At 39.6% G+C, this 18,506-nt stretch overlaps 1 protein-coding gene across 1 annotated transcript; it reads right to left on the bottom strand.

The window, feature by feature from the left end:
- Positions 1–9,225: 9,225 nt before the first annotated feature.
- On the bottom strand, positions 9,226–15,064 carry LOC124291679 (26S proteasome non-ATPase regulatory subunit 10-like). Its single transcript, XM_046728730.1, has 6 exons — positions 14,909–15,064; positions 13,122–13,220; positions 12,021–12,167; positions 11,298–11,464; positions 10,566–10,647; positions 9,226–9,391 (listed from the first exon to the last, which is right to left on the bottom strand). The coding sequence occupies exons 1-6, from the start codon at positions 15,020–15,022 to the stop codon at positions 9,320–9,322; spliced, it is 681 nt and encodes a 226-aa protein (XP_046584686.1). The 5' UTR covers positions 15,023–15,064; the 3' UTR covers positions 9,226–9,319.
- Between the last annotated feature and the right edge of the window lie 3,442 nt (positions 15,065–18,506).

Genomic DNA, 18,506 nt, shown 5'->3' with positions numbered 1-18,506 from the left:
TACTCTCCGATGATTCTCTAGAATCAGCTCCTTGCAGCCGTTTATTGATCTTTCTGTCTAAGTTTTAATATAGAGCGCACCACTGCCGCCAACCAATATACCAAGTCAACGTACCTGACCACTCTGGCTGCGGAATGGGATTCCCAAAAGGATACGTTTTGCTTCGAATAGATTTGCTGTTTAGTAAGAGCAGAGACCATATAATATTATATTGTCTCTGGTAAGAGATGAGGCGTGTATCTGCATGGTCATCAAGTATTTTATACATGCTGCGCCCGCAGAAAATGAATTCCCCTGAGAAACTGAAAATCACATTATTCACTAAAGGTATATTTTGTTGATGTATATACATCATATTTTTCTTCTAAAGCTGTTGGTAAAAAGCAATAAATGAATTATCGAAAGGAGTCGGTTGTTTTTGTTTGTTGTTTAACGCCGCACTCAGCAATAGATATGCCGGCGGTCTGTAAATAATCGAGTCTGGACCAGACAATCTAGTGATCAACAGGATGAGCATCGATCTACGCAGTTTAGATACAATGACATGTGTAGAACAAGCCAGCGAGTCTGCCCACCTGACCCCGTTTGTCGCCTTACTACGACAAGCATGGGTTGCGGAAGACCAATTCTAACCCGGATTTTCACGGGTGCGTCCTTTACTACCATACATGAATGTCGATACTCGCTAGGAATATGGAAATACAGGTGAATAAGTATACTAGCATAGGTGTTCGTGTGTTTGGTTTGAAGTCACTGAACAGTATGTCAGTTATGTCACGGCGGGTCTGTTTCATGTTGGAGGGTAGCCCGAAGTGATGCAGGTCTTTGAGTTTACCACTTTGGTGAATTCCACGGGCATGGTGCTAAAAAAAACCAGAAAAATAACCAGGGCGAACAAAGGTTTCTGGCAAGCCATGGGCCACAGGTACGTAACTGCACACGGAATGTGGCGATTGGGAGACGTTGATGCCACAGTGTTTAATGGTATAAAAACTGTAGGTACGCGTCTAGTTCACCCTGATGCAGGGCGCCTCTCATCAGTGTAATCAAGGCGCTTCGTCTGTACCATCACATATGTGAAAGTCCATGGGATGTACGCTAGCGCTAGTTTTATTGCAGAAGGTTATCTCATGACCGCAATTTTCGAATCGCTTCCAGCACACGCTACCATCAGCCATCTTCAGATTCCGGAGAGCTCAGACCCTGCTCGTATACATGTAATAGTGATGTCTAAAATGCCAATTGTTATTTTATCTGGAACCATCGTTCACGTGTGTTTGCTTGATCTTTTTCTTGTTTCTGTTTTTCTACGTCTACTTGTGAACTTAACAACTCCGTAAATCAGCCTGCAATCCCATGGTTCCTGTTGTCGACGGCATAAGCGGGAAAATTCGGGTTCAGCATGGCACTGACGGAATCTATTTCAGTTAAACAAACGAGAACGACCCATAGTCCATTCAGTTGTCGGTGGAAACGAAGTAGTGTGTAAATAGCGTACTAAGGTTGTGTAGACTGTTCACACAGTAGTGCAAACACTATAACGTCAGGGTGAACGGGAGTTCCACTATCTGTTGAATACTGGATTATGTAAGTCTTTAAATACATATATCACCCAGTACATGTTAATCTACGTTAACGTGCTTCGATTTTAAACTACGGAGTGTGCACTGCTTATACTGGTGACTGTTACTATATGTACCGTGCAATACGCATACAGGCATACAGTACGTTACCCTGGTACCGTGTATTGTACATGTTACCAAACTCAAACTCTTTTATTCTCAAAAGAACCACTCTTGGTGGTACAAGAGAAACATTATAAACATTTACAAAACATATACATAGAGGCAAGTGAGTGAGTGAGTTAATATTTAACGTCACATCGGCAATATCTCAGCCATATCGTGACGAACATTCAGCCAAGATGGCAGAAAGTACAATTATAGTTTTACGATATACATACAGCATCGCTACAGTTTACAATATACTCAGTTTAGTCTTTTTCACACTTGTATCAACCAGATTTAGGTAATTTGCTAAAAAAAACTATTGTGCAAGGTTTTGCTTCAGGAATATGTTTTTATAAGTTATTAGATTAGGAAAAGATAAGTATTTAATGGGAATGTATTTCTTTCTTTGTTCAGTAAAAGCTTCACATTTAAATAAATAATGAAATTCATCTGCTGGCGATTTACAGAGATTGCAGGTTCTGTTTTCACGATCAATGCCATGCCAACGGCCAACTTCAACAAGTAGGTTATGGTTACAGGTTCTGTATTTTAAAATTGGTAAATATACATAAGCCGGCAGGAGATAATTTCTAAAATCGGGAGATTCTTAATGTATTTGTAATAGAAACCTTTAGGGCTATTTTCTATCTCAACTTTCCAACTTTGGTAAAATTGATCTTTTAGGACTGATTCCACCTGAGAAGTTAACCATTGGCATGAAACATTTACGGGGTTATGAAATATATAAGGTAGACCACATTTATCAAGTATACCTTTTACATATTTGATCTAAATATCATATTCGTTTTCTCTAACGCCTTGGATAAGTGCATAATTATAAATCAATTTTGATAGTTTTGTAGTAGTTCCAACAGAATGTAGCTTATACCCAGTAACAAATTACCCTTTTAGCGGCTAATATATAAAGGGGGACTCTCCCTAGTTCTCCATATACCATATAATTTGGGGTAGAGTAGCGTAAACCAATAGTTAATTTAAGAAATCTCAAATGAATCTTCTCTATAACTTGTAAATTTTCATATGTCCATGTCTCACAGCCATAAAGCAAGATCGGTGAAATCATAACATCAAATGCTTTCAGTAAACAGTCTATAGGTGTATTAAAGTTTCTTGATTTTTTCAAAAGGCAAAACATAGCTTTAGATGCGCTGTCTGAAAGGTTTTTTTATTGCTTTATTGAATTTTCGGTTTCTATTGAAAGTCACTCCAAGATAAATGTAATCATCTGCAATGTCAATCGAAGTATTTCCATAATAGAACTTTAGCTTAGAGTAGTTTGCTGGACCGCTCCCAAATATAAGTACAAACAGCCGCACATACACATACACACGCACGCACGTCGTCATATCAGCGAAATATTCTCAAGCACGACGTTAAACCCAATTTCACCTCATCTCACCTTTCATGTTACAATATCTGTGGAATGAGTTAAGAGTACGTTGAAGTTCAGGGACTGAATCAGCGAATAGGACTGTGTCATCTGCATAAAGTAGTATCATAAATGAAATACATAGGTTCATATCAATATCTGGGAAGTTAGGAAGACTCACAGATGTACATCCATCATTAGTAAGGAATTCGTCCAGGTCATTTAGGAATAAACAGAACATAAGTGGGGAAAGGTTGTCACCTTGGCGCACGCCAGAGTAGCATGGGAAGTAATCCGACATATTATTGTTTGATAGTACACACGATTTGATGTTAGCATACATATTTTGAACAAGAGTTAAAAATCAATAAAGGCACAAAACAGTTTTCTTTTACTATTGTTTTGTAATTGGTTGAGCATATTCATTACAAAGATGTTATCATTTGTTGAGTGGTCATTCCTAAAACCCGCCTGGGCAGGGGTTAATACATTATTTATTTCAAGAAAAGTGTTAAGTCTGTTATTCAGTATACTTGTGAACAGTTAACCGAAACAGCTGAGTATCGTAATTGGTCGATATGCGTTTGGGTCTGATTTATCTCCCTTTCCTTTGTAGATGGGTCTGATAGAGCCCGTCAACCATGCGTCCGGTAATATTCCCGTTGATAAAATCAAGTTAAAGTATTCAACATATGTCGCACCGAGTAGATCAAATGAATCTATAAGATAATCATTTTCAATTTGATCAGGCCCAGAGGCTTTATTGCGTTTAAGATTTTTAATTGCAAAAGCTATTTCTTCAAATGATATATCTTTATTAAGCATGTAATCATCGTAGCCTTTCTCGATGATTTCGCGGTCTATTTCGGGGTAAACTGAAATCTGTTTCCCATTTATATCATTAAACTGTTCATAGAATTTATCAATATCAGGTGCATCACTAGAGATATTTCTTTTACTCTTTGTAGATAATTTTCCAAAATTCTTTTGGATTATGCTTTTGTTTTTCTCTGGTCAGTTTACAAAATTCATTTTTATACTGCTTGATATGTTTGTTCACACACTTCTTATACTCTTTAGAACATCGACGGTACTCAGCTTTATTAAGAGATGTTTTGCAATTAAAGTATTTGCGTTTGGATTTATGAAAGTTATTGCGTTTATCTCTGCATTCTTTTGCCAAACCAAGGTTTGTGATCACGTCGTGCGCTTGATTCATTTTTAAACGTGCGTTTCACACCGAACGTGGCACGTGTAGCATTGGCAAGCAGATTCGCTACTCCAGAGGCAAATTCATTGATTGCACGTGCTGTGTCATCGTGACCTGTTGTCGATTGCAATATGTGTGACGATCTGGAGACATTATAGCTGTTGATATTATCTGCAAATAATTGAGATGAATTTATGTCATAGCGCTTAGGTTTCTGGATATTGCCATTTGGGGTTACGTTTGTATCAATATTGTGAACCTTAAAATCTTTTTCTACTATTACATCATTGAAACCTAAGTTCAATGAGAACATGATTGGAGAGTGGATATCTGATTAAAGGGCTGAAAATTAAGTAATCTCAAAATCTCTGAAAAGTGGTAGGCATAATGATGAGGATAGGACATAGTCAACTAAACTTAAATCCTTACAAGTGACTTTGCCAACATATTTATCTTGATCTAATCTGCCATTACAAATGAACATATTGGTGTTTTACATAGTTGTATTAATTTGAGGCCTGGTGCATTTGTTTTACCCTTATCTTGGTTTGCTATTAATATAGGTAGGGAGGCTGTGCAAAGGATATTGTCAGGTTCATAAATATCATTCATTGTATCAATATCAATACCATGTTCTTCAATGATATGTTTGTCGATATTACAAAAGTCTTTCAGATTACTTATCCTTGCATTAAAGTCTCCCATAAGCAAAAGGTAATCACTTTTACTTTGCATATGTAGGACTGATTGCTCTAGAACAGGGTACGTATCCTCTGTAGCATATTTAGAAGTGAGGTGAGGTGAAATTGGGTTTAACGTCGTGCTTGAGAATATTTCGCTCATATGACGACGTGCATGCGTGTGTATATGTATGTGCGGCTGCTTGTACGAGCCCAGACTTAAGCTGGTTTTATAGTGCTAGCCCACTGAGATACCCCACTCAGACACATTATACTGACTCCGAGCCGACCAGTCCTTAATGTACCCAGCGCCAGGCAGGGACCAACAAGTACCATATTTTAACGTCTTTTGGTATGACGCATATTTAGAGCTTTCAGGGGGTAAATATACGATTCCAAAATACAAATCATTATCAGTCTTCAACAAATCTTTAGATATGCTATACCATATAACATATTCACATTCATCATTCACTAATGAAATGAAGTCCAAATACAATTTTCTAACAGCTAACCCAATACTACCAGATTTCCTTATGAATCTTGATCGGTGGTGAAGATACAATTCATAGCCATCAATTTCTGGTTCGTCCAGTGAATCTGTTTTTGTTTCTTGTAAACAAATTAGGTCAGCATTTTGTAAATAAGAAGTGAATTCTGGGTAATGGAGCTTTCTTCTAAGTCCACAAACATTCAGATTGATAAAACTCAATTTGTTAGTGTGGGTAATCGGGTGGTTACATTCAGAGATGTTTAATGCTTGTATTTACATTTCCATACAAACTTTGTTCACATGATTGATCTATTCTAGTTTCAGCATATACAGGTACTATAATACCAGTACTACTTGTAGTTGCATTATTATGCTTACAGTTAACAGTGTTACCTGATTGCTCCTTTCTAGGAACAGAATGGGTAACTTTACTATTTGTAATACTCTTTGTATTACTACAGAAACTATGAACATTACTACAAACTTGGTCTGTAGCATATTTACAATTTGAAGGAAAGTCACTGCATGTTTGTTCTACATGTGTACGAGTAGAACACAAGTTCTCGTGACCACCAGCGCACCCCTATTGCCTGGGGTGGGATCCAGCAGCGTTACCCATAGTTGTAGTGGGGACCCTGTAGGGTGGGGGGACAGCCACAGATTGAAGTTTGTTTTCCACATAGAGTTTGTCTATGCTGATATGCGCTCTCTTGTTAGCTCTTCTGGCACCCCTAAGTAGGGGCATGAGGACCTCACTCCAAAAGGTGCTCACCTCATCAGGGAACTGCTCAAAGATGCTGATGTCCAGTCCCTTGAGTTCCCTCCCAGCCCTCTTGACAGCATCCCTCTCCACAGTGTATATAAACTTAGCTATCATGGGGCGGGGTCTTACACTACCTCCTTGGGAGGGGGGTCTCCTTACTTGGCCAAGACGATGTACCCGTTTAAAGCTGATATCCTCACTGTTACTTAGGTGTAGTTTATCTTTGATAAACCGTCGAAGGACCTTCTCACACTCCTCATAACTAGAGTCTAGCTGTTTCTGGGATATTCGTGAAGATGAGGTTATCCCTCATACCCCTACACCTCGTGTCAATAATGGCCTCCTTTAGCCTCAGATTCTCAATCTGTGAGGATGCCTGGGCTTTAGCTTGGGACGAGATATGCTCTTCCAGAGATTTTATGTCTTGTTTTATTTGTATATTTTCACTCTCCCATGAATCAAAGCTATCACTGATGAACGTCACACTATCTACTAGTTTATCAACTCTCCCCCTCACCTCCTCGAAATCCTTTACCCTCAGCTCTATCGACGCTATATTACACTTGATAGAAGATATGTCGGACTCAATCTTGTCTAATTTAGCCAATCTTAAGTCCATTCTCTCCAGCATAGCCATTATGTGTGCTAGATCGGCCGAAGTCAGGGTGGGGTTAGGGTGTATCGGTGGCTGGGCACCAGCGGGGGTGGTGGGGTCCGGGTGGTCGTGGCCCTGGGTGTCTGGGTGGGTCTGAGGGTGCAGTACCTGTTGCTCCGAGTGTGGGGTATCCGTTGGTTGTAGAGTCAGACTCGTTACGCTCCTCTCTCGTGATGCGGGTGGACTCGGGGTATCCATGTCGGCAAGGTTTGGGTCGGTCTCGCTCACTGACGACAGCGATTTCTTCTTGCGCTTGTTTGGCTTACGGTAGTTACTATATTTACTTCTAGGCATCTCAGTATGTACCTAGTACAGTCTCAGAACAGGTCACGGGTAATGATACAATATAGAGACAGGAAAAAAGCACAAATCATTGCTGACATGAGATCGGCGATATGGTACCCGCTATCTTGCCACCTCACAATCAACCATGGTACCATGTCTACATTGAGGTACATGTTACCTTGGTACCATGCCTACAGTCAGGTACATGTTACCTTGGTACCATGTATACAATCAGGTACTTTACCCTAGTACTGTGTATACAATCGGTTCTTTACCTTGGTACCATGTATACAGTCAGGTACATGTTACCTTGGTACCATGCCTACAGTCAGGTACATGTTACCTTGGTACCATGTATACAATCAGGTACTTTACCCTGGTACTGTGTATACAATCGGTTCTTTACCTTGGTACCATGTATACAGTCAGGTACATGTTACCCTGGTACCATGTATACAGTAGGTACTTTACCTTGGTACTGTGTATACAGTCAGGTACATGTTACCTTGGTACCATGTATACAATCAGGTACTTTACCCTGGTACTGTGTATACAATCGGTTCTTTACCTTGGTACCATGCCTACAGTCAGGTACATGTTACCTTGGTACCATGTATACAATCAGGTACTTTACCCTGGTACTGTGTATACAATCGGTTCTTTACCTTGGTACCATGTATACAGTCAGGTACATGTTACCCTGGTACCATGTATACAGTAGGTACTTTACCTTGGTACTGTGTATACAGTCAGGTACATGTTACCTTGGTACCATGTATACAATCAGGTACTTTACCCTGGTACTGTGTATCCAATCGGTTCTTTACCTTGGTACCATGTATACAGTCAGGTACATGTTACCCTGGTACCATGTATACAGTAGGTACTTTACCTTGGTACTGTGTATACAGTCAGGTACATGTTACCTTGGTACCGTGTGTACAGTCAGGTACTTGACCTTGGTACCATGTATACAGTCAGGTACATGTTACCCTGGTACCATGTATACAGTAGGTACTTTACCTTGGTACCGTGTATACAGTCAGGTACTTTACCTTGGTACCATGTATACAGTCAGGTACTTTACCTTGGTACCATGCCTACAGTCAGGTCCATGTTACCATGGTACCGTGTATACAGTCAGATACATGATACCTGTATCAAATAAACAGTCAGGTACATGTTACCATGGTACCATATATCGAGTATACAGTCAGGTACATGTTACCATGGTGCTGTGTCTACAGCCGGTTACATGGTACCATGTATACAATCAGGTACATGTTATCTTGGTTCTATGTTCTGTGTAACCTTTTAGCCAGTAAATGAATTTGTCTTTGGTTGGGCTTTTGCATGCTAAGTGAGCATAAAGAGATGCAACTTTTGAAAAAAAGGTAACAATTAGCCCTAAAATGTGGTGACAAACTACTTATTCACAAAGATTATTTTCAACATCATAGTTTGAACATCTGGAGACCTTGTGTTTGATTGTTTAACATATTCATCACTATACTTTATGTCTGTGGCCTGCAACAATAACCTAGTCTTGACCTGACAAAGCAACGACTGACATATAATTACCATGCCCCCTGGCTATGATAATGCTCTATCAGGACATTTATTGTAATAGTATATTGTTACCATGTGGCCATGAAATATAAATACAAATATTATTCATCTACCGGTGATTGAAATATTGCAAGGCTCCTTCATAGAAAAGTTATTTGACATCCAAGAGTACAATCTACTGTAATTTGGCAATTCCTTTTTACCCAATTTCTAAACACAGAAATTTGATTCCCAACATACCCCAATGAGATATGAATTTTATTCATGCTAAATGTACAATTGTAATTTTTGAAAACAGCAACACTTCCATACAAAAATATTTCATGCATCCATCCAGGATATCACCAGGTACTTTCATTTAAAGATGATCCAACATCTATGTGGTACAATCTACAGTTATCTAGCATGTCCTTTAGTAGATGGTCTGATTCAAAATCACGACATGGTGGCCATAAGGTATGAACTTTATTCATGCATAATGTACATCTGTAACGTTCAAAACAACAATGTGATGATGAAGATGAGATTGAGTGACAGGCGTCATTCACCTGTCAAGTGAGTGTTTGAGTGACCGCTGCATGCCAGGAGGGGCCAGGTCCAGGGGAGTCTTCTGGTTCTGAAACACAGATCAATATTCAGCAACGCACAGGCACAGAAAAGTTGTGCGGTGATTAATGTCCCTTCAATTTAGAATACCCACCGAAATGCAGCAGCTGGTTATATGTTATAAGACAAATTATGACAAGGCCCAGGCTTTTAATGTATTACCAAATCCAACAAGCACAGACAAGTGTTGAGAGATTGACCCTTGAATACTTCAGAGCAGCTGAGCCTGGCAGGGAACTCGGCACAGCTAAGTCTACTACAAAATCTCTGCATGCTTCATCTTTTTGAGATAGGCTCCTTTGAATTTAGTATTGTAAATCACAAACATATTGCTACACAGATAATACATACTATACTACATAGATTATGTCTTACCAACACATATCTCAAAACGACTCAAGCATAGCAATCACAGCAGAAATTTATATGCAACAATCACAAAATACTGATACATCAAGTGTAATTATAGTTAAAAAAAATAAACTAGTAACCTGTCCAATGTTATGTGTTTTAACCATACATCATGGATCTGCCACACATTGAGGTGAGACAATAGTCACGTGAGTACCCAACTCAGACACACAAAGCTGACTGCTCATTGATTTATCTATCATGTCAAGCACTTGGCAGGGATACAACAAGTATGTTCATGTCTTTTTGTTTGGTGCAGATGGGAATTGAACCACAGACCTTGGTACACAGGCAGATCCTCTATTCACTACACCACAGAAGCAGTTTCCACTGTTTATAAGCCTGATTATGATTAGCAGTGAGCGAGTAATTGTTAACAGCCCTGCAGGCAAATATTCCCACTATGATCTGCAATAATCAAACCTGCATCAGAAAAACCAGTGACTGATGGCATGAACAACAGTCCATTTGGTCACTACCCTGATGTAACATTTACAAGACCTCACAGTGGTAACATGGGAAATTAACCCCTAAAGCACCTGAAGTTCTACTCACTCCGATGATACCTCTCACATTAGGCAAACTGACACAAGTAAGCGGGCAATTAAAAACAGCCATCCCTGGGACCAGTGACACAAACTCATCCATGTCACTTCACACCATCACCTGATCCTCTGCAAATAGCTCTTATGAGAAGCATGAGGTACACAGGCTATTAAACCCTCTTACGGTCATTTTGAGTTTGTTGTCATAAGGACAGCTGCCATGCTCACCTTGTTCTGAATGTCCAGTCTGGCTCCATACTCCACCAGGAGCTTTCCGGTTCGAACCCTCTCCTCCTCACACACTAGATGACTGCAACAGGCAACACAAGACAAGACTAAGTGTCTTAATACTACCCTACTAGTCTATACATATAACACACAGTCATAATACTACCCTACTAGTCTATACATATAACATACAGTCATAATACTACCCTACTAGTCTATTCATATAACATACAGTCATAATACTGCTTTGATAAACCAACAGTGAGCGAAAGTTAGGCGATTAGGTGCCTGACTCTGAGGGTGTGGGTTCGAATCCAAAATAGGACTCAACCCAACAAAAGTACTAGAATCTGTACTTTACGGAGAAAGTGTAACCCCAAATATAACATATGTTACATTTGACCACTTTCTAAATGGCACTGTGTATTCATAGCTTTCGGCTGTGGGAGCCATGCCAATTTACAGAGGGGTACACAACGTCTGCAGTCTAGACTACCAGTTGTCCGACTTCCATTTTTGAGGAAGTCACGGAGGCTGAGTGGGTTAGGCGGCTGACTTTGTGTGCTGGCGATTAGGTGCCTGACTCTGAAGGTGAGGGTTCGAATCCCGGATGGGACTCAACCCAACAAAAGTACTAGAATCTGTACTTTACGGAGAGAGTGTAATCCCAAATATAACATATGTTAGACTCTCCATAGAACCTTCAAACCAGGTGGGCAAACACCTACTCACAGCGGAGTGTTTCCCTCCGAGTCAGATCTGTTGGGATCTGCCTCATGCTGCAGGAGCAACTTTGTCATCTGAAGATGTCCTTTAGATGCAGCTCTGTGCAAGGGGGTGCTGCCCATTTTGTCCCCCACAGTGACGTCTGCGCCATGGTTTAACAGGAGTTCTGCTATCTGAAATTGGTGACAGTAATTCCATTATCATAGGTTACAATGCTAAATATTCATCACAGATAAGTTTGGGGTTAAATCTTGCATCAAGATATGCATAACTTTAAATTCTACTTGAATACAAAAGGAAACATTCCCAATCATACCCAAAATCTGTCAAGCCTTGAACACAATTATATTGTTAATGCCATGGAATTTCAATATTTTTAATATTGAAGTTCAATGTTGTCATCTGTCGAGACAATTATTCTAAAATGTTACATCACTGAGAAGATGTTCACACTGAGTTTGTCCTGCAGACCTGCCTACTTGACAATTGGTGTACAGAAATTCTCTATACAAAGGGACATCACTCTGTTTCCAACATTCATATTTTTAGACATTTCAATTGGAATGGAACAATGTTACAGACATTTGCATCGGCAGCAGTGACATTGAGTCGACATTCTATTTGGATGTCAGACCTGGAAATATCTTAACATGGCTATTTGGTTTCAGTAAAAGGGATTTCCAGTTCTTCAAAAAATGTTTGAACACTAATATAAAGACAGTCAAGTACCTCGGTATGATCCTTTGATGCTGCGTAATGCAGAATGCACTGTCCAGTCCTGTTGACTGCATTCACTAGGGCACCTCTGCTAATGAGGTTAGACACTATCTCCATTCTGCCAGCTGAAACTGCTATCATCAGAGGTGTCCAATCTGACTACATAAAAAATATAACAATAGGTACCATCAAAATAAAAAAGAGAAGTATAAATACAACTATACATTAGCATAGATCACCATATACAAGACTGAGGTACTCAACATCATCTTTTATTCCATCAACAGTTAAAGTGTGGAACAATATTCCCTTAGCTATTAGAAATTGCGACTCTGTTGCCTTGTTTAAACCTTATATCACGTGAAGGAAAATGCACACCTATATATTATTCATATGGAATAAGGAAGTTCAATGTCATGCACACTAGATTAAGATATAGGACGAGTACACTTAATTATGATTTATATAGAATAAATGTAAAAAATGACGCATCATGTCAATGTGGCCATAGATGTGAGAATGTTTTTCATTACTTCCTTGAATGTCCATTGTATACTATTCAACATATTGTCAAAAATAGAACACTGATTGATATTAATCTTATCTTACATGGCAATGCAGGTCTCTCAATCACTGAAAACCAGAATGTTTTCAAATATGTACATATCAATATCTCTCAAACAAAACGCTTTCTCAGTTAACATCTGTTGTACATATCCTAGCCTATGTCTGTCACTTGTGTACTTTGTTGTAAGATGAATTGTGTAATTATCTGGAGAGGGCTTTTCTAAGTTGGATAACTTGTGCCCAATCCTTTTCTTGAATGAATAAAATATGTTTAAAACAAATAGATCACCATAGTTTTGTATTCCTAGTCACTGTAAATAGAATGTCAAATGTTGTAGAGGATTTTGTAAATATGATATCTCTTGAATACATACTGTCTTTCCATATGCTGTACCTAATGACTCAGTCAAGTTAATACCATCACAAGCCTACTATCATTCCTTAAAAACATATGCATACAGCACAATAGAAACATGTTAACGGTTACAATTTGTGTATTGATGCATATGTTAAACATTGTGTGGTATTTAATGTACTGTTACTCACTTCATCTCTGGCATCAACTGGAGCACCAATTCTTAACAGGTAGTCTGCTACCTCTGTATGTCCACCTGATGCAGCCCAGTGGAGTGGCATTCTCTGGCTCTATTGTAAAGATAAAATAGGTCTTTTCAAATAGATAAGGTGTCATATGAACACAACAGGGTGTGATTATATTAACAATTTTATTGATATCAGATCTTAGTTCTTGCTACAATCCATTTGATTTCATTTGAGACCGATGAATTGCTCACTAACACAAAATCTAATAATTGCAGCAAAACCAAAGTTTGCACAGCTATATGAAATCAACAGACAAACTAAGATGATTTGTCTCAGAATTTTGGACACCCGAATACAAAAATTATTTAACAAACGATCATTATTTTGTTGTCACTTTTCGCTACTTTTTATGAGGGGGGAACCACTCACTGGTAGAACAGCCAGGTAATCAACAAGCGTGTGTAGTGAAATTTCAAATTCACTCGGCAACTCGCACACCTGGCTTTTCTACCAGCAAGTGGTTGGTCTGTCGATTTCATATGGCAGTGCAAAATTTGGTTTAGCTGCAATTATTAGATTTTGTGTTAGTGAGCAATTCATCGGTCTCAAATGAAATCAAACGGACTGTAGCTGTAAACAAACTCAGCTGTAGCAAGCACTATGGCCTGATTATTCAATGAGATTGACGTATTAATGACAGAGGATTCACCTGAGAGAATGTGTAGGCCCTTATTACTGTAACTAGTGACCTAAATTGCAGTCTAGATGAACCAAATGTGTTTTCAAATGCAGGTTTTACTGGCTATATTCAAATTTCACTTGGCACTGACAGTGTTAGTCTGAGATTCCAAATTTTAAAATTTCTCAGCATTGACTGGTCAAAAACACTGGGCAGACAACAGGAGTTTTTAGTAATTGAAACATTTTGATTAAATGTCTGAATGAAGGAACCACAGAGGTAAAGATTTTTGCACATAAAACCCCTTTTATCATGCTTATATACAATCTGGATAGCAATGAGATGAGTGGATAGTTAAAGGTGTTTGATACATATTATAAGACTGAATTGATGTTCAAACAGTTACATTTACAAGCATTACAATGGCCTGACCAGATATTCTGATAACTACAGGTGTGTACTCACACTTGCTCACTGGCATTAATAAACCTAATTCCAACCTACATTAGAAAAATCATAATAGCAACAACAAACCTAAATTAACCTATCGTACGATTTGAACACCAATTGATTTGTTACAACCTCAACCTCAATATAGAATGGACAATGTTTCATACAAAAACCGTGCAAATTGAATTGATGTGTACATTGACTAAAAGTCAAATGAAAGTTATGGCATAACTTAGACATTTGTGTCCAGTAATGATTTCATAGCAGAGCTTGGTGAATAAAGGATATGGACTAATGCATAACACCTTGAATATAGCAGCACGATGTCTCTGACAATCAGATAGAGAAAATCATTAAAAAAATACACTGGGAACATAGACCTAATAAGATTCAGTGTTAAAGTCCGCCAAACCTAGAGACGACAATGAGTGAGTCATTCTTAGATCGTGCTGCACGTTAACACATTCCATTTTTAACCTGTGCTGCTTATCTTCATGCAATGCACTTAGTGAAATTAGGTCTAGGGCGGTCATCTGTTTTAACGATAAAAAGACTGGGTCTAAATAATTCAATTTCGCTGCGTCACTGTACGCTAACTGTTTTTCCACGTTTTCCCATATGCCGCGCTTAAAATACATTATAAAAATAATGATGTACATACAGTGTCATACTGAGAGCACAAACTTTCATTTTTTTGCAGTTTTTGTTGCAGTAAATGGAAATTTCCATCATATGCAAGTTTGCACACTTCGTCTTGCAATGTTTTGGTCGCCATGCTTGATTTATCCACTTCCGGAGATGTTAAGAACACAATTTTTGATTGGTCGTATTTCTCTCATTTTGTCCAATTAGATAAGTCGTCTTTTACTGGTATGGTACCTCGGAAGTCTACCTGTGCAGGTGCTCTTCGAAGTTATTTCGTTTTAAAATTGACAATCTCTGACCAAGGCCATAATATTTGGGCTTCAGAGTCGAATTAGGTTGGATGGCTACACATGGAAGAGCACTGTGGAGGCAGGACAGTTTCCAGTTTTGGTGGCGAGAGGTAAAGAAGCGTCGAGTTCAACAGAAGTCTGATCCGATTTGTTGACATAAGAGATAGGATGGTGCGAGATACCCCAGGTGTCCAGAGTTGGAATATCCAACCAAAGAAAAACTGTTTATATCAAGAGTAATGCTGAAAATCGAATATGTCCAGGCTCCATGTACGCCTTCAGATTCAGTTCCCTTATGTGAAAGTTCTTATTTTGGGGATCGTGATATCACTCCTCGGATTGGGTGAAGTGGTGATTGGTGTTTTAGCTTTCACCCATAAAATATGGGGACATTATCTTGGAACAGGATTATGGTGTGGAGTGGTTATGTTCGTCTCTGGCATATGCGCAATAAGTGCATCCCAGATAAGGGCACCCTTAAGTGCAAAGATCTATTTTGCTACAGCAATCGTTGGAGTGATTGTGTCGTTTGTAATGGTCATTCTGTCGTCTGGTGGACTTGATTATGACAGCAACTTCTATCATTTTGGAACTTTTAATCCAGAAATACAACAGAAGAAGCATAATTCTACTGTCATGGTCCATGGTTTGGCACTTGGATTCAGCATTTTCAGTTTTCTTGCAAACATCATATCAGTTATCATCTGTTTGAAGTATGTTATATTTGACAAGAAGGTCAAGTATACAACTGAAAGGACATCCAGGAAGGCTCCAAATTCTCTTCAAAGAAACGTTTTACGAGGAGGTGCAACAGATGCTAGATCCAGCACCAGCAGCAGGGCACCATTAGCAGAACGATCTTCGCGTAGAAATCATTCCCGAAGAGGAAGTGACCATGGAAGCAGACGTGAAGCAGAGGAGTTTCTTCCAGGTGGATCCCGATCTGATTCATCACGAAGGACCAAAGAACGAAGACATCGTAGTCAAAGAGGAGAAGAACGAAGACAAAGAGGAGACTATGGTACTCCTCGTGATAATGCTAGAAGGAACGAACGATCTCGAAATCAGAGAAATGAAATTCCAGTTCCAGTTCAAGTTGAACGGATGACTATTTATGATGGTATTACAGAAGCTGATGTTGTTCATAATGATCTGTTACCTACAGACTTTGACGAAGAAGAATTACCACCATATGAAGAAGCTATTCGGGACACCTATGTGCAAGTCGCTGATATCAATAATCAAGTTCTTTCTATTAATGCTCACAATGACTCAATGAGAGCCAACATGGGAGACCAGGTAGTTGTGTGTGATATTGATGAGGATAAGATTTATCAGAATGTGAATTGCAGTGATGATGAGAATGAGATTCATCAGAGTGCACCTGTTATTGAACCTGAAGTAACTGTTCACTCTGGATCTGCTAGAGAAAGGGACACTGCACTTGTGGAAGGGAATAATATTAATTTCAACACATCAACAGTTTCACAAGGAAACAAATCTAGTACTCAAGTGAAATATTTCCAAGAGCGAAATCAGAGTAAGGATAATGATGAAATTGAACTTTATGTTAATCAAAGTGTTATACCTAAACAAAATAAAGGCAATGGGAGACCTAGGGGTGAAAGAGATACATCCAACATTCGAACCCATCATAAAGCATCCTCGTTCTCAAGCTCGGGTCTCTGTGATCAGGTTAGTGACAATGGTCCTCAAGCCAGAAGATGTATATCAGCTGGCCATTCAAGCTCCCTACCTCCTGGTATCCCTCCCCCCCAAACCACCAAGATTCTATTCTGATCTTCAGGATATTTTGGACAGTTCCAGATCAGACTCCAGTCTAGATAGAAGTGGTCTACGAGGTGTCACTAGTGATAAAACTTACATGAATGTTGATGATGTTAATACAAACTCACATCGCAATATGTCATCCAAACTAAATGGACCGAAACTGAACATGATGAAGGACATGGATTCTGGTAGAAATAAGAACTCGCGTTATAAGGCAGATTATATTCAGCTTCAGATTCGACAGGAACCGGAAGGAAGTAGTGGTCTTGGTGGCAAGGAAGGGTTTACATCCACTGCTTCAACGTCCAAAATGGGAGGCAGATTTGAAGAAGTTCTTGCTCACTCCTCTCCTAGACAATCACCTGTAACCAGAAATGGGAAATCGTTTACTAATAATCTTCCTAATGAGAAAGTTAGGTCGAGTGAACCACCAAAGAACCTTGGCATAATGTCAGCATCAGATATAAAAGGAAAATCCATACCAGATTCAAATACTCAAAATGCAGACAGTGCTATAAAGCAGAGGTCAAGTGGTGATCCTGCTGAAGGGAAAGAATCACCAACTTCACCATCATCTGTGAACAGTGTAGACATGTCTGGGTTCTCTCCAGTAAGGTTTGCTTCACCGACGTCCGCGTTTAAACCATATAAACGTGGGGACTCCACAACAAGCTCAGGGGTAACATCTCCCACGTCGGACTCAGATCTAATGAGCTCCCCTTCAAAGGTGCCTGAAGTATCTGCCACCTTGCCTCATTCATTCAGCAACAAAGCTGTACAAAGACAGACATCATGGAAAGACTTCATGCTCCCATCACCTCACCACAAATCTGATCAAATTCATTCATCAAGCACCAATACAGACACAAAGAAAACCTCAGCTGTTCTATCACAGCCACCAAAACACAGCAGTCCAACGGTCATGTCTATGAACACATTCCCTAGACAAGCTCAGCCCACCCTTAGGATTTCCCCCTTGTCCATAGTGAGGAGTGTTGGTTCTACAGGAACAAGCACAGTCTTGACCACTACTGCTGCCAGAGAATCTGTTACTGCTAGTGCTTTTCCAAGTGTGTTTTCAAGTGGTAAAGGTAATTTAGTTATGCCAACATCATCTGCATCAAATCCAAGAAACATGTCAACCTCATCATCCAGTGTGACATCAGGATCTTCCAATCCAAATGTGGGTCGGAGCAGTGGTGCAGGTCTGATTTCTTCAGTCCCCATAAGCTCACAGAGCAGTCCATGGTCTGCCAGAGATGCGTCCAGTGCCAGCAGCAGCAGCCCGTTCCGACCTTCCAGTAGCTACACTACTGCCGACAGAAACAATACAATGCCTCATAGTTTTTTGCGTCCAAGTATTAGTGCAGTTGCACCAAACATTAGCAAAGGCAACTCTAATGTGCATCCCAGTGAGAGACCTTACAGTGCTCACAGTCACGTGGGTTCTAGGGCTTATGCTGGTGGTTATTCAGGGGAGATGCAGCGAGTTCAACATCCTGGGCCTAGTGCGGCTCGGGCTCCAACTTTCCA

Source organism: Haliotis rubra, unplaced genomic scaffold (assembly GCF_003918875.1).
Source record: "Haliotis rubra isolate DU_JTF1 unplaced genomic scaffold, ASM391887v1 Scf5, whole genome shotgun sequence".
NCBI lineage: Eukaryota > Metazoa > Mollusca > Gastropoda > Lepetellida > Haliotidae > Haliotis > Haliotis rubra.
Note: the sequence above shows the minus strand (reverse complement) of the source record. Positions and strands in the feature narration are given on the sequence as shown.